Source organism: Anopheles arabiensis, chromosome X (assembly GCF_016920715.1).
Source record: "Anopheles arabiensis isolate DONGOLA chromosome X, AaraD3, whole genome shotgun sequence".
Classification (NCBI taxonomy): Eukaryota; Metazoa; Arthropoda; class Insecta; order Diptera; family Culicidae; genus Anopheles; species Anopheles arabiensis.
The window spans coordinates 17,066,433-17,093,124 of NC_053519.1; the positions used below are offsets into that span (position 1 = coordinate 17,066,433).

At 42.7% G+C, this 26,692-nt stretch overlaps 2 protein-coding genes across 2 annotated transcripts in view; both read right to left on the minus strand.

Moving 5' to 3' along the window:
• Positions 1–18,261, minus strand: part of LOC120906463 (probable cyclin-dependent serine/threonine-protein kinase DDB_G0292550) — a 77,093-nt gene extending 58,832 nt beyond the window's left edge. Inside the window, exon 1 of the mRNA XM_040318167.1 lies at positions 17,537–18,261. Coding sequence (XP_040174101.1) covers positions 17,537–17,639 — 103 coding nt within the window. The 5' untranslated portion in view covers positions 17,640–18,261. The remainder of the gene's footprint in view (positions 1–17,536) is intronic.
• Positions 18,262–25,539: 7,278 nt separating this feature from the next.
• LOC120906278 lies at positions 25,540–26,692 on the minus strand. The gene is made up of 2 exons (XM_040317824.1): positions 26,024–26,692; positions 25,540–25,944 (listed from the first exon to the last, which is right to left on the minus strand). Exons 1-2 carry the CDS (start codon positions 26,659–26,661, stop codon positions 25,860–25,862), a joined length of 723 nt encoding a protein of 240 aa, XP_040173758.1. The 5' UTR covers positions 26,662–26,692; the 3' UTR covers positions 25,540–25,859.

Here is a 26,692-nt window from a genome sequence, read left to right on the forward strand (position 1 = left end):
CTTGCCTTGCACCCGGCTGTAGCCTTAGGCAATTGGCGGACGACGGTGTTGTATCAGTCGCCAGCAACAACATCGCCGACCTTCAAAGTCCTTTGCAAACCACACTCAACAATTTAGAAGTGTGGGCCACAAACCTAGGTATCGAGTTTTCTCCAGAGAAAACGGAAATGCTGATATTCTCTTTCTTTTACAACACTGAGAGTAATAGACGCTTGAATTTGGTTGACCCAAAGGTCGATATCTTTTTATATGGTAAAAAGATATCCATTGCAGATCTTTTCGATACCTAGGGGTTTGGTTTGATAGCAAAAATGTATGGAGGACACATATTGACTATCTGGTACAGAAGTGTACAAGAAGAATCAATTTTCTCAGAACGATTACCGGACTCTGGTGGGGTGCACACCCCAAAGACGTCCTTAACCTATATAAGACTACGATACTATCCGTCTTGGAGTATGGTTGCATATGCTTCCACTGGGCAGCCAAGTCGCATTTAATCCGACTTGAGAGGATTCAGTATCGCTGTCTTAGAATCGCGCTAGGTAGCATGAAGTCGACTCATAACATGTCACTCGAAGTGATGTCCGGAGTGATGCCGCTAAAGCTACGTTTTGAGCTACTATCGCTTCGCCTTTTCGTCCGCTCTACAGTATCAAATCCCTTGATAATCGAGAACTTTGAAACACTGCAAGAGATAGGTTCTAAATGCAAAATCATGAAGGTCTATCATGATTTTGTTTCCTTACAGGTGCACCCTAGTACTTCTCAAAGTATAACTAGTGCCAGCTTACCAGAGTCCTGCAGTTCCATTTTAAGTGTAGATACCTCATTGGAGGAGGAAATTAAAGGTATCCCCGATAACCTTCGCCGGATGACAATTCCCAGCAAATTTGTGGAGAAACATGGCCATGCTAACAGTAACCATTTTTATACTGACGGATCCTCATCAGAGCAGGGCATTGGATTTGGTGTATACAACACGTGCTCCGAAGCATTCTTTAAATTACGCCAACCATGCTCAGTATATGTAGCGGAGCTCGCCGCAATCTTTTATGCCTTATTATTGATAAGTGCATGCCCAGCGGATCAATATGTAATTTTTTCAGACAGCTTAAGCGCTATTGAAGCATTAAAATCCGTAAAGGCTGTTAAGAGCCCAGACCATTTTGTGAAAGAAATTGTAAAGGTTTTAAGCTCACTGTTTGAAAAGTCGTTTCGCATATCGTTAGTATGGTTACCTGCTCATTGTGGTATACCAGGAAATGAACAGGCAGACCATTTGGCCAAAAGGGGAGCTGCAGAAGGGTCTTTCTTTGATAGGCCTATCCTTCCTCATGAGTTCTTGCAGGCCCCACAGGCGTTTTGCATGGCACGTTGGCAAAATCTGTGGGACTCGGATGAACTCGGAAGGTTTCTGTATACAATCACTCCTCGTGTAAGCTTGAAGCCTTGGTTCCATAACACCCCTGGCGATCGTGCGTTCATTCGAATGATGTCTAGACTTAGGTCTAATCATTTCGCATTGGGTGCACATCTCCAGCGTATAGGACTGGTCGACTCCAAGGTATGTGGCTGCGGGCTTGGATTCCACGACATCGATCATCTTTTGTGGTCCTGCGTGGAATACGAGTCTGCTCGACCTGCCTTGGTGGACGCGGTCGAAAGACTGGGAAAATGTACTGATATTCCGATTCGGGATATATTAGCGGCATCGGACTGGGAATTCCTGAAGGCCATATTCGATTTCTGTAGAGAGAACGGCTTAACTGTGTGACTTTCCTTAAGCAAAATGTCTGTGAACCAACCAACATTGTTGGCAACAGCAATCTTGCATCCTATGTTATTTCCTCTTGTTTGTCTATGTGTTACATGTTGTACATCGCTTGTATGTTTGTGATGGATGAATGTATGCATGAATGTAAGAATGAATGAGTGCAATGTGTATGGCTGAGTAATCGGCATTGACGGCAGACAGAAGATCCTTGCTCGAACGATGTTCTTGCAAGGATTTACTAGATAACTGGAACGATACAGACCCCCGCCATGTCACTCGGACCACTGAAGGAAAGGACTACAACGATACAGACCCTCGCAATGTCATTTGAGCCACTAAATGGGAATATACTCGGACCGCTTTTGATGGATGGATCCGACGAAATGCCTGGAATCCACACGATACAGACCCCCGCAATGCCATTTGGAACACTGAACTGGAATAGACAACCTCGAAACCCGAATGATGTAGACCTTCGCCACGCTTATAGGACCGCAAAATCATGGACTGGATTGATTAAAACCAAACCGTCCGAGTACACCCGGGATAAGGTGCCCTTCCATGGCTCAGAGAAGGAAATGTCTCCCTGCCAATATGGATTGTAGCGCCATGAATTACATTTGTATTTTCTACTCTTAAGCAATACGGCCTTTTTGGACCGTTACTCCTGAATAAAAAAAAAAAAAATAACTAGATTCTTCTTCTTCTTCTTTGGCTCAACAACCGATGTCGGTCAAGCCCTGCCTGTACCCACTTGTGGGCTTGGCTTTCAGTGACTAATAGATTTCCCCCCATAGCAGGATAGTCAGTCCTACGTATGGCGGTGCGGTCTATTTGGGGATTGAACCCATGACGGGCATGTTGTTAAGTCGTACGAGTTGACGACTGTACTACGAGACCGACTCACATAACATAACATAACTAGATTATTGGATCTTAATAGCACCTTGTTAAAGATAGTTTATACATCTATATATCTTCTTCTTCTTAATTGGCACAACAACCGTTGTAGGTTCTTTTTCTTCTTCTATTTGGCGTGACGCCTTACACGGACATGCAGGCCTATACAGGCTTTCGAGACTTACTTCATTACCATGCAGCCGGATAGTCAATCCTTGCTACGGGTGGACGGTACATTCTAGGCTTGAACCCATTACGGGCGTGTTATTGAGTCATTCGAGTTGACGACCGCCCCTATGGGACCGATCAACGAAATTATCGTTGTAGGTCTGTACCACTAATAGGCATGGTTTTCAGTGTCTTATTGAATACTCTTAGCAGGATAGTCAATCCTACGTTCCTTTTGGGGCTTGAACCATGACGGGCATGTTTTTAAGTCGTACGAGTTGACGACTGTATCACGAGACCGGCCAAATTTGTCAGCATTATTTATTTAATTACTGGTGGCGTTAATGACTATGTACGTTGTATGTCCTTCTTTAATGAGGAGTTTTTGCGACTGCAGTGGTAATAACACAATCCTATGATTTTAAACGTGCGTCAAGGTTGTCACATATAAGATTGTGATAATATAAAATAGAGTTTCGTAAAGAAATTGTGAAGATAAATTGTTTTTTTGATTGGAAACCAAATTATGACTACAGGTAATGTTATTTTGTGCTATGTGGGAACGTATATTGAGTGCAACCTTTAATAGCAATAAACTTCTGAATCGTATGTTCAAAAAGCGAATGAATTTGTATTTTTTTAGTGCTAGCTGCTGTTAAGTACCTTGTATCCTAAACACCTGAACACTTAGCTTCGATTATTCCTAGCTTCATTGTATTTTGATAAAAAGTGTCTCAAAGTGCCTTTGATAGATTTTAAAAACACTCCTTTTGGTCCCGACAATCTAACAATTATGTATAAGTTATAATGCGGAATAGAAAAAGTGTGCAGTTTTAATAGTGTTACATCATCATACTTAGTGTTTTTATTATATCAGTGTGGATGATAAACCGATGTATCTTTCGATTGCAAATGGCGTTAGCATTCCAGTAGAACGCTTTAATTTCCCAGGTGGTCCAGATCACGGAAAATACAGCTTAGTTTCAAAATATATTAATCCTGACGTGGTTTCATTTAGTCAAAAATCCACAAATTCTGCGGTGCTTTGTTCTAGTCATTTCCTACCCTGAGTTGGTTTTGACTGTGGGAGCTCATGAATATTATTTCTTTCTTTTTGAAAGCTGTTGTACGTTTAAGGATTTATTTTGATACATTCGACAAGGATCGTTTTGGATATCCACTGAAGGTAAAGGTATGGTTACAGCCACAATTAGCGCATTTAAGCTTATGCTCTGGCACTTTACCATTTGCAGAAGATCTAACCTAATTATGAGCGGGCATATTGATGAATTACGCTCGACAGCACATTTGTTACACTTAGCAACACGATTACAGTTGTTTGCACCGTACCTGTTAGTGGGCAACATTTACACTGCATCGGTTCTGCTCTTACAGAATAATAATTCCCTTTTACTATGCTTATGGGTTCGATCGATGGTTCGGTTTACAATTTTCATAGTACATAAGGGAAAGTGATGTAATTACACAGCATCGTCGTAATGGTTTTGCCTGATTTGCATGTTTTTACACTAGTTGGTTGTAAATTCTGGCTGCAAGATAATGTAAACCATACAGCCAACTAATTTAGTTGACTTTTCTTCATCATTGATACGCTACTTTGAAGGTTTGCAAGTGTTTTATCATTTGTTTATGCGCAAATTGTACCCATATCGTTTTTATTAAAATAGAAGGCACTTTACGTGTTGCCGTCGCAATGTTGATGTATTTTTTCGTAGATTTTTTCGTGGCTGCCTCCTGCTGGATCGTCTTTACATTCGCATATCAGCGCGTAGTTGTTATTAGAACGATGAGATCTTACACAAATATGATCATACGGGCCTAAAACTTCTACACAAATGTCTTTCTATCTCCCTTCCCTAGTAGGGAACGAGACACCTGCTGCATATTAGTATTTTGTCCACATTTTGTTTTTGCTATCGATTGCTTATCAGATTATAGATCAATAAGTTCATGTCTGCTTTTGTTCAGAGCTGGATTGTGACTGGGCATCGAAAGAGTGAGAACAGCGTTAAATGTCGTTTCCGTCGTGTTAGTCCAATAGTAAATTATTTAAAATTTCAAACTTAACTTGTAAGAAACATTTTACAACAGTTACAGCTTTTTATGACAAAGTAATGCAACATTTTTGTCAGTTACACCCATGCTAGCCCGGTTTACTTTGATTTTAATGAATTCCATTCGGTAGCTGACGAGCGCATGCTACCTTTTCCACACATTGTAATTAAGGGTTACTGGGGATTGGTTAGGAGTGATCGAATTATTCGCTCTCTCGCTCTCTCTATTTATATCTCTCTCTATTTATCTCTCTCTCTCTTTCTCTCTCTCATTTTATCTGAGTGTCTGGCTTTTTCCTGTAATAGACAACGAATATGAGATGCAGATTTAATGTTTTTTATTCTTCTGTGCTGTATCGTAACACATGCAATCATTTTCCGAACTCATTAGCATTCACGAGCGTGATGTGTGTGAGCTTTCGAATAATTATGGGCCGTTTTAAATCAGTACGCACCGCGCCTGTAATGAGGTTGAAAACTGGCCTTGTTGTTTGATTTGAAGTGCGCCCGTTCTTCACTGCTTGTGTCACTCACAGTCAGCCAGATCAATCAAATCAAGCCAATTTTTGGCTGATGAAGCCACCGCTGCCAAGGTTGCAACGTATCGTGCCTGGATGCCTGTTGTGTTCGTGTTGTTGCAGTTTCATTTAGAACTTTTCATTTCATTGCAGATTAAATCTTGAAAGCACGAGCAAACTGCACTCCACTGCATGTGCTTTGGTAGTCTGCAATGGATCAGTCCACACGAACACACACATATAGTAACAACTTTTCAACTCTTTTTTATAGTAACAACTATATGTGTGTGTTCGTGTGGTTATTACTGATCCATTGCAGACAACGAAAGACGCAAACTGCACTCCCTGCAGCTGTGCTTTGTAATGCTCGCTCACTTTTGCATTTTCAACCAAACCCAAGATCGCGTTTGCACTTTTGCATCACACACAGACATACAACTAAAGGTGGTAAATGCTCTGTGGGCTGTACGATCGGTCCAGGCACAGACAAGATGGTCATGGCCAACCAAATGTGTTATAAAACGCGCAAGGGGGGCATTTAATTATCGAGCCCGACCGAATGGCTCGTTGGAGTGACTCATAAAAGAGCTTTTTTTTGTAAAAATGTTCCTTCTAAATGAATTTACTCGCTTGCTCTGCACAAGTTTGAACGGAACGGAAAACGAAACCCTTTGTCCGTGGCGATCAGTTATGTGCGGTTCCAGTGGATGAATGTAGCACGCACAGAGAATAAGCGAGAGAAAGAGAGACAGATAAAATGAGTAGCAAATGCCCTCAAGGGACAGGGAATTTATGACGACCGTCTGGCAGATGTATGCCCCGGATAAGACTACTGGGGTCAAGAGCGACTAAAGTCGTATTTGTAATTATCGAACTGTCCGGCATCCGGTCCATGCTGGTGTGCTCAACTTTGGTCAATCTTAAAACGGACAAAACTAACTCCAACCTTGTACACCCCTTTACCCCGTCGATCCCAATCTCTACAGGATTTCAAAAATGTATGTACTGTGCATCATGTATTGAGATTTTATAATTTCCATCTACCGGGTCTCGGTTATATGTAAACAACCAATATCAAACACAGCGTGGAGCAGTTGAGCTGGTGGCGATACACCTTCTTCACACAGGATTTGCGGCACGTGTACGTGTCAAAAGCAGAGGGGTAAGCTTCACCGGGTATCCTGCCTCGTTCTCGTCGCGTCCAAATTCCGGACGAGTGAAAATACAATAAAAAAGCTCGAAAAAGATCATTGATCTCGCTACACCGCTATTTTGTTTGGTAAGTCCTGTGCAAGACCATCAAAAGCATATTCCGCTCTTAACCCCATTTCCTTCCCAGGGGGACGGTATGCAGATGTTTGTGTTTGCAGAACCCAACACATGAGGCTGCTGCATCACCCCATCTATCCGAGGGTGTTTCGGTGGGTGTTTGCTGTTATTTCCGGACTCTTTTTTTTGTACCCTCCGCTTAAACCCTCCGCTCAACACCTCTTTCTCGCATCCTCTCGGGGTCTGTCTCTCTCTTTTGTACGGGCGTTTGTTTGCATTCGCTGTTATGGACGACCAGCGCAGTACACGAAAAATAGCCCTAATGGTTCGTCTTAAGCCGTGCGCTTCTGGTCGCATCTGGCCCTTTTCCAAAGTGCCGAGCTACGGACGCCGGCAGCAGTTTCTCCGATCCAAGCGTGCCACCCTTTTGCCGGTGAAGTTTTCAGGCAACTTTAAACTGCCCAGGCCGGCCCTGCGATATCCTTTCGACCAGTACCGGCATCCGTGTTCCGTGCCGCGTTCGCGTTCTTAGACGTCTTTTGACGGGCGTGCCAAAGCGTCAACGGGAACGGAAGGAATGCAGTAACCTTAATACCAGAATCATGCTGCCGAACGGCATCGATTTGAGGCGCGCCCGGAGGATAATACCCGTTTCTACGCAAGAGCACATTAGCAAGACGTTTGAGCTGCCTTGCATGCGAGGGCGAGTTTTTGTCCCTTCATTGGGACCTTACCGCTTGGAAAACGATGAATGAAAGAGCTTTTTATTATTTTTTGTTAGTTTTTCTTGTTCGTGTCTAATTTACTGAAGAACCCATGCGTCCGGTTGTTTGCAAAGGTTTTTGAAGCTTCCTAGAAAATAACACAATAACAAGAATCTCCGAAAATAGTGCGTACTTGGCATTGGGCAGAGGAGAATCGCGCCGTACATGCGATGGAATAAAAAAAGCCCTTCCACATTTGCCATTCCGAAAAACGAAGATGAAGAAGATAATTTCAGTATCAAATGCCCCCCTTTACTACAGCCCCTCGGGTCCCACTTTCTGCCATTTACATCCGTAAGAGATTGTTTGTCGATTGGTTGTTCGTTCCTCCCCCACCGTGTGCTCGCTGATGAAGCAAAGAAAATAAATAATTTTGGGTAGCTTTGGTAGCTATTATTTAATAAACATACTGAAATAAGTAAGTGTTACGTTTCAAAGGATGGGTTGTATGGAATTAAACTGTTTTAAATGTATCGTAATTTCCTACTTTTTCCATCGTTATTTTCTAAAATTGTTATACTGGTGACCTACAATTGTCTGGAAATGATAAATGTTATTCATTAATAGAGTTCAACTCGATATTAAATTATTTTGGGGTTGGCGTGATGTTGTGTCATGTGACGACTGTACCGTCCAATTTTCTAGAGAATGGAAATTAAATAAACTATTCATTGGTGCATCAAACCGAATATTTCGGCATGTTTCTATAAATTAAATTTTAGCACACGATTAAACTTTCATTTTCATTTATACGCTAGCTATTTCTGCAGCTCTGGGAGCTATCACCGATACGGGCGGATGGGTAATGCTCAGTGTGTCCGGTGTCAGTGTGTCGTTTTGTAAGGCACTGTTAACGCGTCTTGAGCGCGTTTTAAAAGTGCTTCCCCGAAAATCAGCACAACCCACTCTTGCACGCGGATAAAGAAAATTTTGGATGGTAGATGACGACGAGGAAGCCATAAAAACACATATACACGCACAAAACAACGCTAAGAAATGGATCGCTCCTACAGAGAGCCAAAAGGGCACACACTTCAAACTCGTTTCCCAACCCAGAGCGAGGCGGGGAAGTTGTAAAATGGTTCGTTCATGCTGCCAAAGCTCAGTGTTGGCAAAGCGTAATAAGATCGTAATCCCACTTGATCACGATTTTCAACGGCCTCGCCCGTTCACTTGTGTTAAGCCTAAGTGCGTGTTTTCCAGTCTCTAGTGCCGGCTCTCTAGAATAGAATGCTCGAACAGCAAGGGCATCAAATTATACAAGAAAAAAAACACAAAACAAAAAAGAGGAACGCGTGTGTGTAGTAATCTGTGCAAAATGTTGTTGAGTGTAGTTTTTATTCGGGTTTTCAATCATTACATTCATCAAAGATAAGGTACGGTGTAAGGTTTCCGAGGAGGCAGGAATTCAATGAATCATGTCCATGTGAAAGCGCCACCTTCCTAGAAACGTGTTTGTTGTTGTCGTTGTCTCTCCCCGTATTGTGCTTTACATCTCGAACGTTCTTAATGGTGAAAAAAGGCAATAGTTTTGCTGAAAGGGATCCCTTTAATAACGGCTCTCTCGAAAACGTCTTTTCAAACCTACTTGTTTGAGTGTGTGTGCGAGTTTTTTTTCTATACATCACACCCTTTCGAATGCAGGACGTTTCGAGTGTGTTCGGGTACCGTGTGATGGGGTTAAGCGCATACCTTTCCTCGTAGCTTTGCTATCTTCCACACTGTTTTGTCACCCAACACTTATTTCCGCTTCTGAGAACATGAGGTGAGGACGGGTTATGCAGAGATGGGGGAGTAAGCCATATTAAACTAAAACTAGCAGCATTTCATACAAAAAAAAAACTTTGCAACATCACAATCCACACCAGACAATGTATCTTTTTTTGTTTCCGGTTTTCAACTTCTTTTTGACAGATGTCAGTGAGCAGAGGCAGTGCGTGAATGACATCTGTATACAGTATGTCAGAATCCTTTTGGGCATAATTTGACGTCCTGTTAAAATGAATAAATTAAATTAAACTCAAAAAATGATGATCCACCTGCTGATCCTCTTGCCAGCGCCCGGCGCAAGGACAAGCAGTAATCCCATCTTTATAATCCTTTTGATTAAATTTATGTTTTTTCGCAAAGAAAGGTAAAGAGGAGGGAAGGGAGGCAAGCAAAAAAACATCATAGCAAACAAATCCTTTCACAGCTTCCTATCCGATCCGATCGATCAATTATTCAGTCTAGCGTCAACGACACACAACACACCTGTGCAAGAGTGTTGCTGTATGTGTGTGCGATTTCCACAACTCAACCCCAGTCCCGTTTTGTAGCTCGATTTCCATCATTTATCATCTCTCAAATTTTCTTCACAGTGACGGAACTGGAGGGAGGGTGGCACACCGAGGTTAAAAGCGGCAGGTGAAATCGGATATCAACCCAACCGGACTCAGAGCCGCATGAGCCTTTTCGGTGGGATGGATAGCGGCGCTGTGAGTTGATTAATTATTGAAATCGCAACTGGAGCTTAAATCACACACACACACACACACACACACACACACACACACACACACACACACACACACACACACACACACACACACACACACACACACACACACACACACACACACACACACACACACACACACACACACACACACACACACACACACACACACACACACACAAACATACACACACACACACACACACACACACACACACACACACACACACAAACATACACATACTCTATCCAGTTGGACATCCACTAGCCACATACCTGTCACCGAAACCGAAGGGTAGACTGAGCCGGCAAATTATCATGTCATTGTTAACATTATTATCATTACAGCTTCCATTCTGGTGGGCCAGTTTTCTCGTTCTGCAGTGGCGTCCCGAGAGCGCCAACAAGGTGGAAAAGTGGCGGATGGTGCACCGGTGTCAATTAATTACAATCCTGCTCCTAAGGTCTGGGTGAACAAATAGCGTAGAGAAAGGGTTTGGTGATGTTCGTCTTTTGTGTGAGCAACATTGTGCTACAATAACAAAAAAAAGGAAACCCACCCCCGAAAAGTATATGCACAAGTGCAATAAACAGTCGATTCAATCATCTAACGACAAGCTCAATATTGCTGCAATCCCAATCCAATTGTGATGACCTGGGACCAATCCTCCTGGGCTGCTGCTCGAGCAATAGCTATTGTATTGCTTCAGCCAAAAACAAGACAAAGCAAAGTACTAGAAAAAAAAATTGGAAAATAGAACTTTGCCCGCTCCCACGTAACCGGAGAACGCCGAGCGCGCGTCGTTGCGAGACGAGAAGATCCGTTTACAGTAATAAAACATCATCCCAACCCCAACCCCCGGATGGGTGAACCGGAAAATGGACCGGTAAATGGCTTTCTTGTTTATTACATTGCATCGTCATGGCCGTGTCCAGCACTGTTCGCCGCTTTCTCGCCTTTTACCATCACAGTCCGGCCGAGCAAGAACTTGGCAGCAGCGGCCAAGCAGGCAGTAGTCTTGCCAGCACGATTGCGGACGCTATCGACGGTTTCGATTTGTGCCGATTTGCTCAATTGAATGGAATAATTTGCAGTTTAACTGCTTCGTCAGGGGTTTGGTAATGCTGGTGTGGTTAACATGAAAGGTGCTTTGGCGTGCGTATGACGTTTTAAGTTTCGTAGACATGCATCAATTTTGTTTTGCATGCAAAGTCGGTTGCTACGTTTATTAAAAAAAAAAAAACACAAAGTTTGATTCGTTTGCAACTACATATGATTCATTTAATAGTAAAATTGTTTCTTGACAGCTCCCAGCAGCAGGTGTCATTGATTTAAGCTGAAAACAGATGCATTTTCTGGGAAATATCTGATAACTCTCGTCATTCACTACATTTTGGCTGGTATTATTGAATCCGTTCGTAGCGGGAACGTACGGCGCTCACATGAAATTCTAGGGATGGCAACACATTTCTTGTGCCCGTTCCTACAACGCCGCGTTGAATAACTGTAGCAACCATCTAGTACGTTAAGAAAATGAGTGTTGGGACGTACGCCGCCGCTACGAACGGATTCAATAATACCAGCCTTTAGCTCGGCTCGACACATTTTTCGCGCGCACACACCGAACGGGGAATGCTAAAAGCCCTAAATAAAGGGACAGAATGTGAATGACGCACCCAGTTGCGGAACTGGGCAGCGCACAAATCATTCCAGCGAGACGGTTCTGGCAATTGAAAAGCGTTCGATAATTGAAATTGTTACCCGAGTGAGGCTCGAGCTTTACTCCCCCCTCGCTGCACCTCCAAAAACACATTTTAAGCGTGGTGCTTGGGTGCTCTGATAACTTAACGCCGATTTGATTAGATCAGCAAACGAGTGGTGAGGCGTTAGGGCAAATGGTTTTGCTAGAAATCGTTGTTCTCGTTAAATCTTCCTTATTCCACGAAGTGTACTGAGAGTTTAAAAACGAAATAAGAGAAACAATTTACTGATAAGCCATAAGGACTGTTTCCCCTTTTCGCAATGTTGCCCTGTTAAACGTTTCCTCTCTTGGGGTGCGCTCTTGAAAGTCCTCCTGCTTGTCCTTTTCGCCCTGCAATCTTACAGCATCCAGATGGCCCCAAGACACGATGGCCGTCCCCAACTGGTGTTTAAATTAATTTTATGTGCACCAGTGCGAACCAGTTTCTTTACAAGCTAGGGATTACTGGCCAAGCGCGCCTGGGCCTTATCAGGCAGTTTTGGAGGGAAATACACTCCGTCAGCAAATGCGAAGTTTCACCGTCGCCCACCGATCCCATCGAGCTCTGTCGATCCAACTGTCGCTCTGTCCCTCTTTCTCTCTCTATCTATATCTTTCCATCTCTATCTGTTGCTTTCTTTCAACTCTAAAATAGACGACAAGAACGAAGACCATGCATGTCTTCCCTGAAACCCCTTTTCTCGCTTTAATACGGCCTTCAGCTCCAGCCTTGCCTGGGACGCGTGAAGTAACCCCTGACCTTCAGATTTTTTTCCATCTCACTCTGTTCCTTAAAACCACCTCTAATCCAATCGTTTTATGTTATTGTTGTTGTTTTTTGTGTGCATTGATCTGTGCATCGTCTTAAGCTGTCCGTTTTTTACTTTTTCCATTGCATCCGCTTAGCTTTATGGTCTGGGAAATGGTAACCTCAGCAGCCTTAGTGGATGTACACTCACTATGATCATATTAAAAAAAAAAAACACACACACACACATAGTGGACTCGCTTTCAACGTAGAAACATTACTCCGAATGAAACATTCCCTGTACTGACTTCTACTCCGATCCAACCCCAATGAATACGTTTTCTGTGAAGAGAGATTCAGTTATGTGTCTGTATTTTCGATTCTCGCTTATACTGTAGTCTTGCTAACAAGACTTTTCCAAAACTGACCGGCTGTCAGTGGTCTAAACAATAATAACAACAACAAATGGGCAGTTGGTGTATGTTTATTTGTGTGTGGTTTATTTCTTTTCCAGTTTTCCCGTCCCATGTTGTGCCACTGTGCTTCAGTATTGGAAAGAAAAACATCACTGGTACAGCCCTCCCGTGTCGTATGCCCTTGACCTATTGTGGTGGGAAGAGTGAGGATAAAACTGAAAAAATGTGTTTTTGGAGTGGATGGGAGACATCATCACAACATTCACCCAGCTGTACAGGTTTATGTCCGATACGCCAAAGTAAAGCCGGCCGCTGCAGTACAATCAATCATCAGCTTCAACGCACGGGTTGGCGCATGAAAGTTCAGTCTGGCAGTGGTTGTGGAGTAAAAGTTTATACTAATGTGTGTTCACTCAATGTTATGAATGGAGGAAGAAGGAAAACGTAAGGTAAGAATGACTCCCCTCCAGCTTCGTCCGGAATAAGATATAGCATTAGCTCGATCGTAGCCTGGCATGCTGATGTATCGTTTTTTGTGACTATATTTTTTTCCTGTTTTCGTCATCTGATTGTTGAGCTAAAACTCTTTACAGGGGTTTTCCAAGTTACTTTCAAATGTGCGAATCATGCTGAAAAAAAAAAATGATAACGAAAATGAAATACCAGAAAGCTGTGGAATAACTCCTAGCACGCGGTAAAAACAATGTTTGAATTCGAAAGTTACTTGGAAACCTCTGTAAAGTTGCTCATTAGAAACGCACTAGGAAAGAGAGGCGACGATCCTTTCTAATCAGAAGAATCAAGTGCCCATCTTGAACATTTCTTTCCAAAAATGTGTGCGAGGAGAACCTGATGATCTGTACTAGTGATGTTTTGTGGTTTTTGTTTGTGAAAATTGAAATTTGAAAAAAACCCTTGTGACAAAGACAAAGATAAAATAATGGGATATCTCGTGAAAGTACGTCCCATAAAACAGAGCAAATTGAAATGGAAAACAACATAAAATCAAAGATGCAAAAGAAAAGTACAAAAAACGCACAAAAACATAAAGCCTACAAACTCAGAACATTGATCTCTCGGTGATGATCCTTGCTCGGCATGTAATTTTCCCATTTTTGTCTGTACAGCCTAAAACGACGCGCTAGGGACTCTAAAAAGAGTAAGGCCCAAAAAGGGCAGCAGATTGACGTTTCTTTTCATGTTTTTTTTTCTTTCCTTATGCTCTGTTGCTCCGTTTTGTTGTGGAGCCGGGTACTAATTATGGACACAGGATAGGATAGGAATAATTGAAAAACTTTATCCAACTAAAGCTCTCCTTGCCTTTCCATGATACACCATGAAGAAAGCGCATAATGGCAAGAGATTATGAGGTTTTATTTGTGTGAGCGATTTTTTGCGATGTGAAAATTGGGGTGGCAACAATTAGAAAGCATTTTCCGCATACCCAGCCGCTAAACACGACGTAGTAAAGCATCTTTTTGTATTTTTTATAGACACATCCCTTCAGAATTACACAACGTGAAATCGAATTAAGGGTTACAAAGGATTTTGGACCGGGTTTTTTGAGGAGCAAACCAGTGTCCAGTTGATTTCAATAACATTTAGCAATTTTGTAGATACATTAAGTTAGGCTTATTGAAAAACAAAACGATCAAGAAGAACTAAACTAAACTAAACTAAGATGAGCCACAAACTTTAATTATAAGTAAAAAGTTCATGGCAAAAGAGATGCATCGAAGAAAATCGTAATAAACACAGCTTTATTTGATGCGGAGGCGTTTTCCAAAATTTAACCTCAATTTAAATGTGTCTTCATTTAACACCATTTGTGTAAAGATTCATTTTTTTTGGGAGCTGATCTGAAATCAAAATCACGATTGTGTAGCATTTCTTTCAATTATTATGAAGACATTTTTCAGCTTTGCAGATATATTGATACCATCACGTTTTCGGTCCTGAAACCAATTATCTCACTCTTCATATAAATTATATGAAAAAGAGTCACCCGCAAATCGAGTTATTCGCATAATGAGTGTGTCACTGGAACGAATTAAACCACATGGGTTCTACTGAACTAAATAAGGATGGTGCCGTGGTACAGTCGTCTACTCACACAACTCAACAGCATGCCCGTCATGGGTTCTAATATGGACCGTCCCCCCGTAGCAAGGAATGACTATCCGGCTGCATGGCACTTCTTAATTTGTCTCAAAAGCCTGTAAACGCCGGCCTGATGGTATAGGTCGTTACGCCTAAAAGAAGATGAGGCCAAATATTTTACACTGCTAACGTTTAACACAGTAACTGTGCACAGTGACGATTATTTATGTTGGAAATAGTTAGCTTACAATTTTTAGCAGGTTTCAACACAAAACCAGGACTATTGTTCTCGACTGCAGCGTTTTGAACTTTACAATACGCTTGTTACGCTTGGCTGACTTTCCTGGCATGTACGACATGCTTCGCCTGATGCTATAGCATCCCTGGACAGGAAGGGTAACGGGTCGATTTGGGGCACACTATGTCCGCTGAAAGTGCAGAGGCACAAACAAATCGATTCTTCCATAGGGTTCCACTACCGTTTCATCCACCGGAGAGGATGTCGCGCAAAAGCACGCAAAAAAAACAACAAAACTTGGCCAATTCGAACTTGCGAGCGGATGCACAGTTATAGCAGTGTACATTAAAAGGGCAGCTAGCACAAACCCATCCAATGGCACCGATTGCGACAGATATCAAATTAATACACCCGAACCACACGCAACTGCTGGATGAATCGAGAACGAGCCCCATTGGTCCCATCCAGGGTAACGAATTTGAGTGTAAAATATGACCCTATGGGTCCCTTTGGATAATTATCCCTTTGCACAGCCGGTTAGGGTACGTGCAGCATGCTCGCCAGCTAGCACACATCGAGATAATTTGTCCCAGCTCGTTGCAATTAATCATAATACACAAATATCCACATTAGTGCCACCAAGAAGCAGTACTGTTTGGGGTTACTGTTTCAATGGAATCATCTGCCATCGTCTCTTAGCGATGTCAGAAACGGAGAGCATCCAACAATTTCAACATCCGATGAAGACTCTCGGCAGTTCCTTCTGCTACAAAAACGGACAAAGGGATAGCAAAAGTTTTGCATGTTAAAAAGCAGAGGTGTTGGCAGATGCCACCGCACACCGTCAGGGATCGGATCGGGAGGCTTTTGTTTCATCTTAGGTTTTGTTTTTTTTTTACTTTGCAGAAATAACCAGATCAAAAAGAAAAAAATAACGATGGAAATGTTTCTTTCCGCCAGCATTGTGTTCCTTTTCGGTTTGCAGCTACCAAATCGGATTCGGCACGGATTCCTCCATGCTAAGCATTCAATGCCGGAGACGGGAGAACGTTTCCTAGTCGTATTTCCTGTTCAAATGAATAATCTTACATACCCACACTCTTGACAACCGCATCCATTACGGAAAACATCACTTCACCCTTTTCCTTCTCTTCTTGAATGCTACACTTTTGAGCCGTTTTGAAAAAAGGCCTCCTTTCCACCTCAGCACGCAACCACCACTTTGTACACACCAGTTTGTAATTTAATTAAGCCATCCCGGGGTAGAAGTTGTGCCCGTTTCTGCTATTTCGCTTCCTTTCCGCTGCAGTTCGGGTTTTCATAAACCCTATGAGACATGTGCAAAATTAAGCACCACATGTCAAAGTTTTATAAGCCCTTGGGAGGAAGGCGTTCATTCGCGCAAATGTAAAGGTGAAACTGACGCAAACCGGCATTTTGTGATATGTTTATCATCTATTATGACTCGACTGAGTGAAGAAATGATGGCATAAGTTAAGCGATATGCTCATTGCATTCTCGTTGTTGCACAGGACGCTTAGTATCCCGATCCGAGGTCACGAGGAAGTACGTGTTAGCCTTACAAAGACAATGCCTCCGGAAGTGCGCATAGTGGAACTCGTTCAGAAGATAAGATATGAACATTTTTGGCAGCTAGGGCAGGTACGGTGCTCCAAGCCGAACACACGAAATATGCCGCGGCCCTTCCCAAAAGTCAACTTTGACCTGTGTGGTGACACTAACACCTGCGTTGCCCAAGCGAAAATTCAATATTGGTAAATTGCGCGCAGCTACTATTGCTTCTTAAAATGTTTGCATAATAGCAGAATCCCCGCAGTACACTGACACCACCACTATGTGACGAAGTGTTCCGCCCAATTTAACGACGCGCGCTGTTATCAAACAAATTGTGTACATTGATTGGTGTACCACAAGGCTGATGAGAGTTTCTGTTTTTTTTGTTATATCGGCTTACTTTTGCAATGTAATACGACCAAGCAACAAAAAAAGAGCACGGTGTAAAGCATGTTGAGCCACCTTTTAATCGATATTTGAGGCAAATTAATAATGGCGCACGGCACGGTGCAAATAATTGAATGATATTATGCTGGCGGATGGCGACCTAACCCCAGCAAGCCCCGCTCATTCTCACCCTCTCAAAAGTACAAAGGATCGCTTTTGAAAAGCGACCGCTAAATTTGTTGCTGGTGTTGCTTGTTGCTTTGATTCTCTCATGCTATTGTGATCGGAATTTATACAAAAAGCCGAATCCAAATTGCATCGGCGTGATAGGGTGTTTTTTCCGCAAGGCGAACGTCACTTACCCGAGTTGCTGCTGTGGTTGGACCCCGTTTTGGCTGCGTTACCGTTGCCGTTGATGGAGTTGAACAAGTTGACTGCGCCGGTACGCCTCAGGATCCAGAACATTGTTGCCACACTGGCGGACGGATTGACAGATGGGGAGAGTGGGTTGGGTGTGGAGGTGTTGGTGGAGTTGACGGAATAAGATCTCTTCTGTATAAAGTACACAACTTTCAAACGTTTGGCTGCTCTTATCCTAAGCTAACGATATGGGACGGGTTTTTCGATTTTGTTTAGTTTTGCTTACTGAGTACTGGAATTTGCTTTTCCTACACCTTGCCCTGCTGATAATGATGTTTGCGTACGAACATCGTCGCAGTGCGTTTTATATTATGTTTTCCTATTTGGCTTGTTCCTTTTTAAACAAACACATACAAACACACACACTCACACGGAGGTATTAGATCGTCGATTGTTGATTGCTAATAATAGACGTACACGGTCTGCCCACTAGGCCATGGGAGATTATGACAATGGTCACTTTGGGGCGGGCTGAAAGCACCTCACACCCTACCACACTGCTCCCCTTTTAACAAATATAGTGCACACTACCACATGAGCGACACGCTTGCTTGGCCTACTAGTTCGGGCGTTGCATCGTCACAGGTACGGTTGATTGGTTTCTTTTGGTGGCACAATGCTTCCAGGTTTTGCTTCCGGCCCTCAGCTCGTGCGGTCTCGCACACGCTCGCGGCCAAACTGGCTTGGTCCCAAAATCGTCCGAACGGCATAGGCGTTCGGTTCCGTGTTGGGCTGGCAGTAGGGTTCACGCGTGTAGCCGAAGCGCAAGGATTTGTTTCGTCAACGTCGGGTGTTTATTTAGGTTTGTGCGTTTTTTGTAGCGCCGGTACGATAGGATGAACACCTACATCAGTGAAATGAACCCGTGCCCGTAAGGATGCAGCTCGCAACTAAATGAAGGAGGCTGAGTGAACTGGTATCAGTTTGTTGTTGTTGATGTTGTAAAAACTTCTATCCACCATTAATCGTGCCTTTATTATCGGTGTGTTAATTAAGAGAACACAATGAACATTTAATATTAGTTTCACACAGTCCCGGGTGCATGCAAATGTGGTGACAACATTTATGATATGGCAACTCGCTAATATTTGGCTATTTATTTCGAAAACGGTGTACATATTTGCATGCATGGAAAACTTTAAATAACCTGGGTACTATTTTCTATACATTTAGATTTGCAAATGAGCTGCACAATATTACTGCAGAAAAGATTTGGAAAAGATGAAAAGAGATTTGTTTATCATGCATCAAAAATGTTTGTTCAATATCTATTTGAGAGTACGTCCATAAGGTTTGACAACATTATAATTTCATAGACCAGAGACACAGTTGAACAGCATACTAAAAGAATGCAAAGAGATCAAATTGCAGTTATAATTCGTTTGCAACTTATGGCAAAGGATACAACGTGTGTAAAAAGGAGAATGAATATATCCGAACCTGACGTTCGGGATTGAATGAAACCCTCCGAGTGAACACAGCTCCCCGAAGGACGGCCACGAACGACACTATGCAATCGTGTCGTATGCAATCGTGTCGAAATCGGTTTGATCACAATCACGATACAAACAAATCGCCAACTGTCATCAGTTCTTCTCCTTTTGAAACCTTCAGTAACGGAATTTGGGGCAAAGTGCCACAAAACATCTTTTTCACTAAAAATTTAGTTAAATGATCAAATGAGTATACAGACAGCTTCCTAATGACTGGATGTACTGTGACGAATTTTATGTATAATAGTCGATTATTCTAATTGGCTTCAACTATTTTTTGTTGTGTAGCAAAAATAAAAAGAAAATTATAGTTTTTTTTAACATATCAAAAATGTTCTCAAACTCTTAGGAAAAAAACTAAAAAAAAGCTAGCATATAACGGTACAGTCCAAACAGGATACATAGGTGACTAAAGACAAGTAGGACACATTCCCATACTTTGGTGCCAAATCCATTTTTCAAGCAATTCTTTCATTTTATATAGGCGACCATCTTGTCACGTACGAGTGGCACTCTTGCCCCACTGCCTAAAAAAATATGTCTTTTTAACAAATTTTAGAACGGTTAAAAAACATTTATGTTTGCACTAATTTCCACTGAAACTCAGTAATAAGTGAGAAAATAGATGTAAAAAGCTATGAAATTTAAATGGGCTTTTGATTATCATGTTTGAGTTATACAATACTTAAGGTGCCACATTTGCCCCAAATTACTCTAGCGAGTTTGATTTTTTGCGAACGGTTGCCCAACACAACATACAAACTGTAGCAAAGAATGAACACCTTTGCTCTTTCTCTCTCTATCTCAATTAATGTATTTTTTCTTTCGCAAGCTAACCGTTTCTATCACACCAACGTTTATTTGGCTGTGGATGAGAATGTTCATTCTACCTCATGCATTCTATAATGTCGTAGCATCTCCTGCTTAGTACAGCTCACTTACCTGGTTGGCATACATCCACCACTGTGTAACGTTTGCTATTCGTTTGGATTCATTCAGAGCCAATTATGTAGAGTGCAATGGAAACAACAAGTTTCACGTACTATTGCCAATCGACCAATTCTTTGGCTCAACAACCGTTGTCGGTCAAGGCATGCCTGTACCACTTGTGGACTTGGCTTTCAGTGACTAATTGATTTCCCCCCATAGCAGGAAAGTCAGTCCTACGTATGGCGGCACGGTCCATTTGGGGTTTGAACCCATGACGGGCATGTTGTTAAGTCGTACGAGTTGACGACTGTACTACGAGACCGGCTCATCCTGGCGACCAATAGCAGTAGTATTAAGTGATTGATAACACTCCTAACCAAAACTCGTAGCAAGCATGTGTAATGACAAACATACTGTTATTGTTATTCCGAAATGTTGCTCTGCTTCTAGCGGCACAAATTGTATCGTTCCGATCTACAGTGGAAAGATAAATGGCCGCTTTGCATAATTTGAATACTAACCAGTGCGTGTTCAAATAGACTGCATGTACCACACGCGGACATATTTAAATTAATAGAAGTCCACAAAATCATTATTTTCTCTATGACTGGTGGTTCAGACACGGCTTGAGACAGAAGATATTTTTATGGAGGAGATCATTGCCAAGATATTAATCCTCGATCTTTGCATATCAAAAACCTCGCCAAGAGCAAGGACGAGGTCCTTTCCAAGAAAAAGTCTGCAATACTTGCAAAAGATGCATATTTTCACGCACAAATGCCTTTAAAGCTAAACCTGATTAAGACCCCTGCTACGCTTACTACACCTCTCAAAATGGGTTGGATCGAACCTGTGATGGGTACCTCGGATACTGGAAGACTATCCTTGTGATGAGCCGGACAAGCACACCGGATGACAATGAACAAGACTCTCGACTCCTGTTACGTTTACTAATGGACTTCTGAAAGCGAACTGTATCAGATGATTACGAATTGCACGATCTCCAACCTTACTATACAAAATTAGACCTTTCGTAAGGATCGGATAATATCTGCAATGTCCGAGTATACCCGGGATAAGGCAACCCTGGACTTACGATCAGGAAATGTCTCACAACTGTATAGTGTATTATTATTCTCTAAAATTAAACAATACGGTCGAAGGAACGATTTGAAGACATCATTTTTTGTTGTGACATATGTGGATAAATAAATTGTATCTGTTTCATTCGATGGAACACTTTCACTCATCTACTGCTTTTGGTGGCTATCAGCACCACGTGCAGTTATTTGTCTTACTCAATCTTGATATTTCCCACGGTCTCATAGGATTAGCTTCGTAAAACGACAGGATGGGAAAAGTTGTGTAATATAATGTTACAACATATTTTATTTCGCTCATGCTCGTGACGGAATGGTACGTCCTATATGATTGTTTGCAAGTGTTCGCGTAGGGATGACGATGCGATGAGTAATCGCCACCACAGCGAAACTTCGATGTGCAGGATTTGCTAACATTTCAATATTTTTCATAACAATGCCATTCAAAAACTCCATCCTAACTTTAAACTTATATTTAAATTAAAAAAAAAACCTTAAACCTTTTGCCCTTCGAAGTAAAACGGTATTAATTTGTCTGAAAGTCGCACAAATTCCCAGACCAGAAAACGCTCAAAAGAGAGCAATAAAATTGATAATTATATTTTCTGAATGCTCACCTCAGCAAAAAGGTTTGATCGATTGACGTTGAGGTGCATATCTAAGTGTAGATGATCGCAGGTCTCTTTATATCTAAAGGCATCGCCACAAGCACCATAACTGTTTTTATTGTCGTCTTTTGTTGGGATTTAATGAGCTAAGCGTGAGCATAGTTTGCCATCCGAGGGGTGTCACGCTGAAGTCATCCACAAATGATGCTCAAAAGCATCCACAAATATCAAAAGATATGTCTGTCTCGAGCACAAACTGCTCCCCGGTAGCTTTAATGCTTTCTGCCGACACCCCAAGAGAGCAGGCTTATAGGTTGCTTTATGGCTCTTTGTGAACACTCTCAAACGCTCAACACTCGAGAAATCCTAAGAGAAAAAACGTACGCTGTGAAGTGGATGTATCGCATGCACGACAAACAGCACCAATAAGAACCAAAATAGTTACAGAAATGAATATCTGAATTGGTATTCCAGTACCGAAACAATACAATAATGATAAAAGTTGAAAAAAGGAAATGTGAATTCTAACCTTGATTGTACTGTAATATCACTTTCGAATGGTTATATTGCTAGAAGTTGGAATCAATCATCAAACATGGATACATTTATCTCTACCAATGGGCCATCGTGGCTGCTTCCATCCTCAATAAGACGGTATGTCTTATTCTTCCTCAATCCTCAATGCTTCCAATCCTTAATAAGACGAGATGCCTTGGCTAGTGAGCCTTATTGTTTATTATGTGCCTGTTTCTCTTGTATACCCGATACCACATGCATATATAAATGACATCGTCGCAAATTAAAGAATTATCCTCAAAAATAAGAATAAAGAGCAGCAGAGCATTGCCCTTGCGAGAACGTCATCAAAAGACTCTGCTTTGCATTAAATGTTGTGAATCTGAAGCAACAGTTTTATTGCGAAAAAAGATGATCTTGTCCCTGGTTTACGTATTGGAGCTGCATCAATAAACGCATAGAAGCAACGACCGATTTTCGCTGTTTGTCACGGTTTGAAGCCTTGCGATCTTCGTCCATCCAGAGTATCGATCACACCGACACGGCTCCAGACACGGTGAGCTGTACGATACCAGTCATGTCAGACCGCCGGAACGGTGTCCGATGATTTATGGCCCGCGCGCTGGTCTTGCGTTAACAACAGTGGCGGATTAAGGGTATCGGGGGCAGTAAACTTGAAATGCCGTCGGAGGCTCGATACGGGGATACGATCATCAGTCCCTGGCTCTAAAAGTTTTGCAGTTTGGGGGGGTGGGGGGTGCAAATGATTCGCCAGCCTTGGGGCTCAACGGTCATCCTTCCGGGGGCCCTTGTCGCTAGTACTCTGTCCATATGGCATACTATAGCATGGCGATCTACAGGCGACCGCCTAGTCCACCTACCATTAGATCCGCCACTGGTTAACACGATATTCCAAGAATTATATGATCCATCCCAAGAGCATGGTCAACAGCTCAATGGAACAATAGCTGACAAACAATAAAGGAGTGTAGTGGTAGCACATCGAAGTTAGGGTTAAGAAGACACTCCGGGATGGGGACTTTTGGACTTTTGAGATTGCAGTGGACGCAATTGCGTTCGAACATTACCTAGTAACTTACACAGATGCACAAATGGACACTCTAACCGGATGACGTGTGCATGAATGTGCATCCTGAAACGATTTGCTTGAGCAGATATCCGAAAACTCATCCATTAGTTTTTTCACGGGGAAAGAAAGGTTGAGTGCGGGTGAAATTACCATGCTATGGTCACTGACATACAGTTTCGCGCAGATTGTCTGAGCGTAATTGTCTGCCCAAGGTTTGTCGGACGAATTATTACATGCTGCTGTGCGGTTTTATTTCACCCGATTGCTTTGCCAGGCGAACGTCTCGGCGCAAGCGATGTGATATGCATCCTATTACAGTTTGAGTCAATGAAGGGGATGGTGAATGGTTATTTCAGTGTCGGTATATCATTTGCATTCCGCTGATCGTCATGTATCGGAACAAGAATATAATTAAAATTCATAAATTTGGCAATCGAATGAAAGCAGATGTAAATGTTTTGCCATTGCTTTATTTTATTGTGCATCATGAGTTTCGGAGAAAAGATTTTTATAGAGAAGCAACGGCATATCAAACTTAAAAAAGAAAATTGTGTTTCAAGTGGCACTGACTCATAAACAATACATATGATAAGTCATATAAGTTTCCACATTCTCCTGCTAAAACAGATCGAACAGATCGATACAGTCCAATGTACTGGCAGCGAAGTGGATGTTTTCTACGTCTTCTTTTTGTCACCAATCGATCAGTGCCTTGTTAGATTTTTCTTTTATTTTCCTGCAAAGTATTTTTCAGCAGTAGCAAGCGAAAACAATGGCAGGAAAGTAGCATTAATAGAAAGGCTGACGCGAGAATGGTCGTCCGAGCTTTGCGAACATTATGTTTTTGCTTTTCACACACGTGTTATCAGCTCGTTGAGCGGTCGTCTCGTTTACGCGCTCCGAAAGCCGGTGCAACGTTCGAACCGGCCCCATAAGGACTCCACGTAGACAAGTTGTCTAGGGCAGACAGGTGGTAAGACGCATCTTGTCACAGGCCACGAGCTTATTTTGAGACATGTCCGTCCTTAACCGCCAAACGGTACAAGGCCTACTTACATGTAAATGACTAACAAGAACAATTTGTTGTATGATAGAGGATTGCTTCCTTAATGCATTGCTGAATTCGATTTTAATATTTGATAAACTAAGCCTCAAATATGCAGACAAATATTTAAAGCTTATTTGCACGAATTTAGAAGCCTCAATAACCGAGAGCTTCTGGTTATAGTTCCTCTTGTCCACTTTTACCAACGATGAGCAGTATTGTATCAAAATGTACGAATATAGGACAATTTTGAATAGAAATCACTATTTAAATAGGTACATCAAAAGTGAATGTGGGAAACAATGCAATAAATATGCTCGACCACGTCAATATGCCGGAAGAAACTCTCCAAAGCATCGGGGTATTGACCGAGCAAAATAGACAAACGTAAATGATAAAACAGCTGAGCCTTAATCTCTTTACTGCAAAGGAACATGGTGGAAGACGAAGAAGCAAGCGAGAATGAGAGAGAATGTGGGACTAAACGAGAATGAGAAAGTGAACGTTTGGAAGACAGCATGTTCTTGGACGCTTGGTTCCATTCTACTGATTCTTCGGCCCACTCCATCACCCTCTTTCATACTTCCTTCGCAGCATCATTCGCCGGGGACTTTCAAAGGTGCTTGCGATGCGACGCAAACCGTATGTTTTTGCATAACCACCCCCGGGGCCATGTCATAAACCGTCCGTCTGCGTCGGACGGCACAAACGGCGGCGATCGCGGTGCCCAATCGATGAATGAAGATCACATATCTTCGTCCGTCGTGTTATTTTACGAGGCTTTATGGCATTCGTCTCTCGTGCGGCTCGAGATGACTGTAAGCATTATGGCTCGTAAAACGCTGGAAGTTTGGTCAGCAGCTCCAGAGCGCCTCAGTGGCTTATATCCATTACTGCATACAAACATCCCAACTATCGTGTCTGTCTGTGGCAGTGAGAACGCCTATTGATTAAAATAGTTCCAAAATTGCCTTTTCTTATTTATGATTTATTTCGCTAGCAAGACAAGCATTATTGACTGCATCTTCATATTGAAATCTCTTAACCGTAACAAAAGCTGTCTTGATAAAGGAATTAATAAAAGAATTTTAACACATTAAAAATTGTGTAAGTTTATAACGTATTGTATTATAGTGTATACTATATTTTTAACGTAGCTCGTATAGACTGATAATGGAAATGGTATGCGATTCGCAGTAAGTACAATGGTCATTTATTCAAAATTCATTCATATCAGTAAAAAACAACCTTCTTCTAATGCACTGAGCTCCACTCCTTGCTCAAGTGAAACTAAACGTGGACCTTGAATCTATATACAAAGATAAAAAAAACTTGCAATTGCACGTTTTACTTGCACTCGATCACTATTCTTCAGCGTGGGATCCACTTCACTCTGCCAGGATGCATGGTTCGCTGATGAACGAAGCTTTAGAATGAGCGATATGGAATCCAACAGCGCCTGGACGAAAGCACGTGGAAGACATTACACACCCAACCAGGCTCTTGGGAAGAGGGATGTGGCAGCCGATGAGGCCGCCGGAATAAATGCTGTGCTCAAGTCGATCGGACTGGGAAATGGTAGGAAAAACACATCACTGAATGAAATTTTCCACTTCCACACACACACAAACACACACTCATACTTACACAGCGTCAGTGAACGGCAATAGTTGGTTGGACAGCTTCACGACCTTGAGACGGAAATCGTCCACCACGGTGTTGTCCATAATGCGGGAGACGAAAAGGGCCTGTTTATCGCTCTGGTAGCGCAATATCGCCCAACCGAGCGGCTCTCGGTGCTGATCCCGCAGCACGGACACATCCCTCAGGAGGCCATACGTCCCAAACAGTTCGCGCAGCCGCACCGCTCCGAACGACTGCCCCAAGCCGGACACGCGCACGTACCCACCGAGGAATCGGTTTGTCTGCAGGCGCTGGAACTCGGCCGGCGAAACTGGTGCTCCACCGTGCACGGTGTAAGAATGTCGCACGCGGAGCGCAAACCCATCGCCCATATCCCATCCGTTGAGCTGCAAGTGTGCCTCCTCCGTGTCCATGGCCGACCTAAACGACACATACGCCTCACGGTACCCGTACACGCTCCGGCCCATTACAATTTGCATCACCCGGCCTATCCGACCGAAAAGCTCGTGTAGTACTTCCTCGTCGATCCATTCGCTGAAATTGGTAACGTGCAGCTCGGTGGACGTCAGGATTGGCCGGCTGGTGGTAGTAAAGCTGGCCGCCGCGTACATCCGAGTGCCCGCCAGCCAAGCACCGTTCATGTGACGGGCCGCGTTCTCCAGCGGTTCTGGC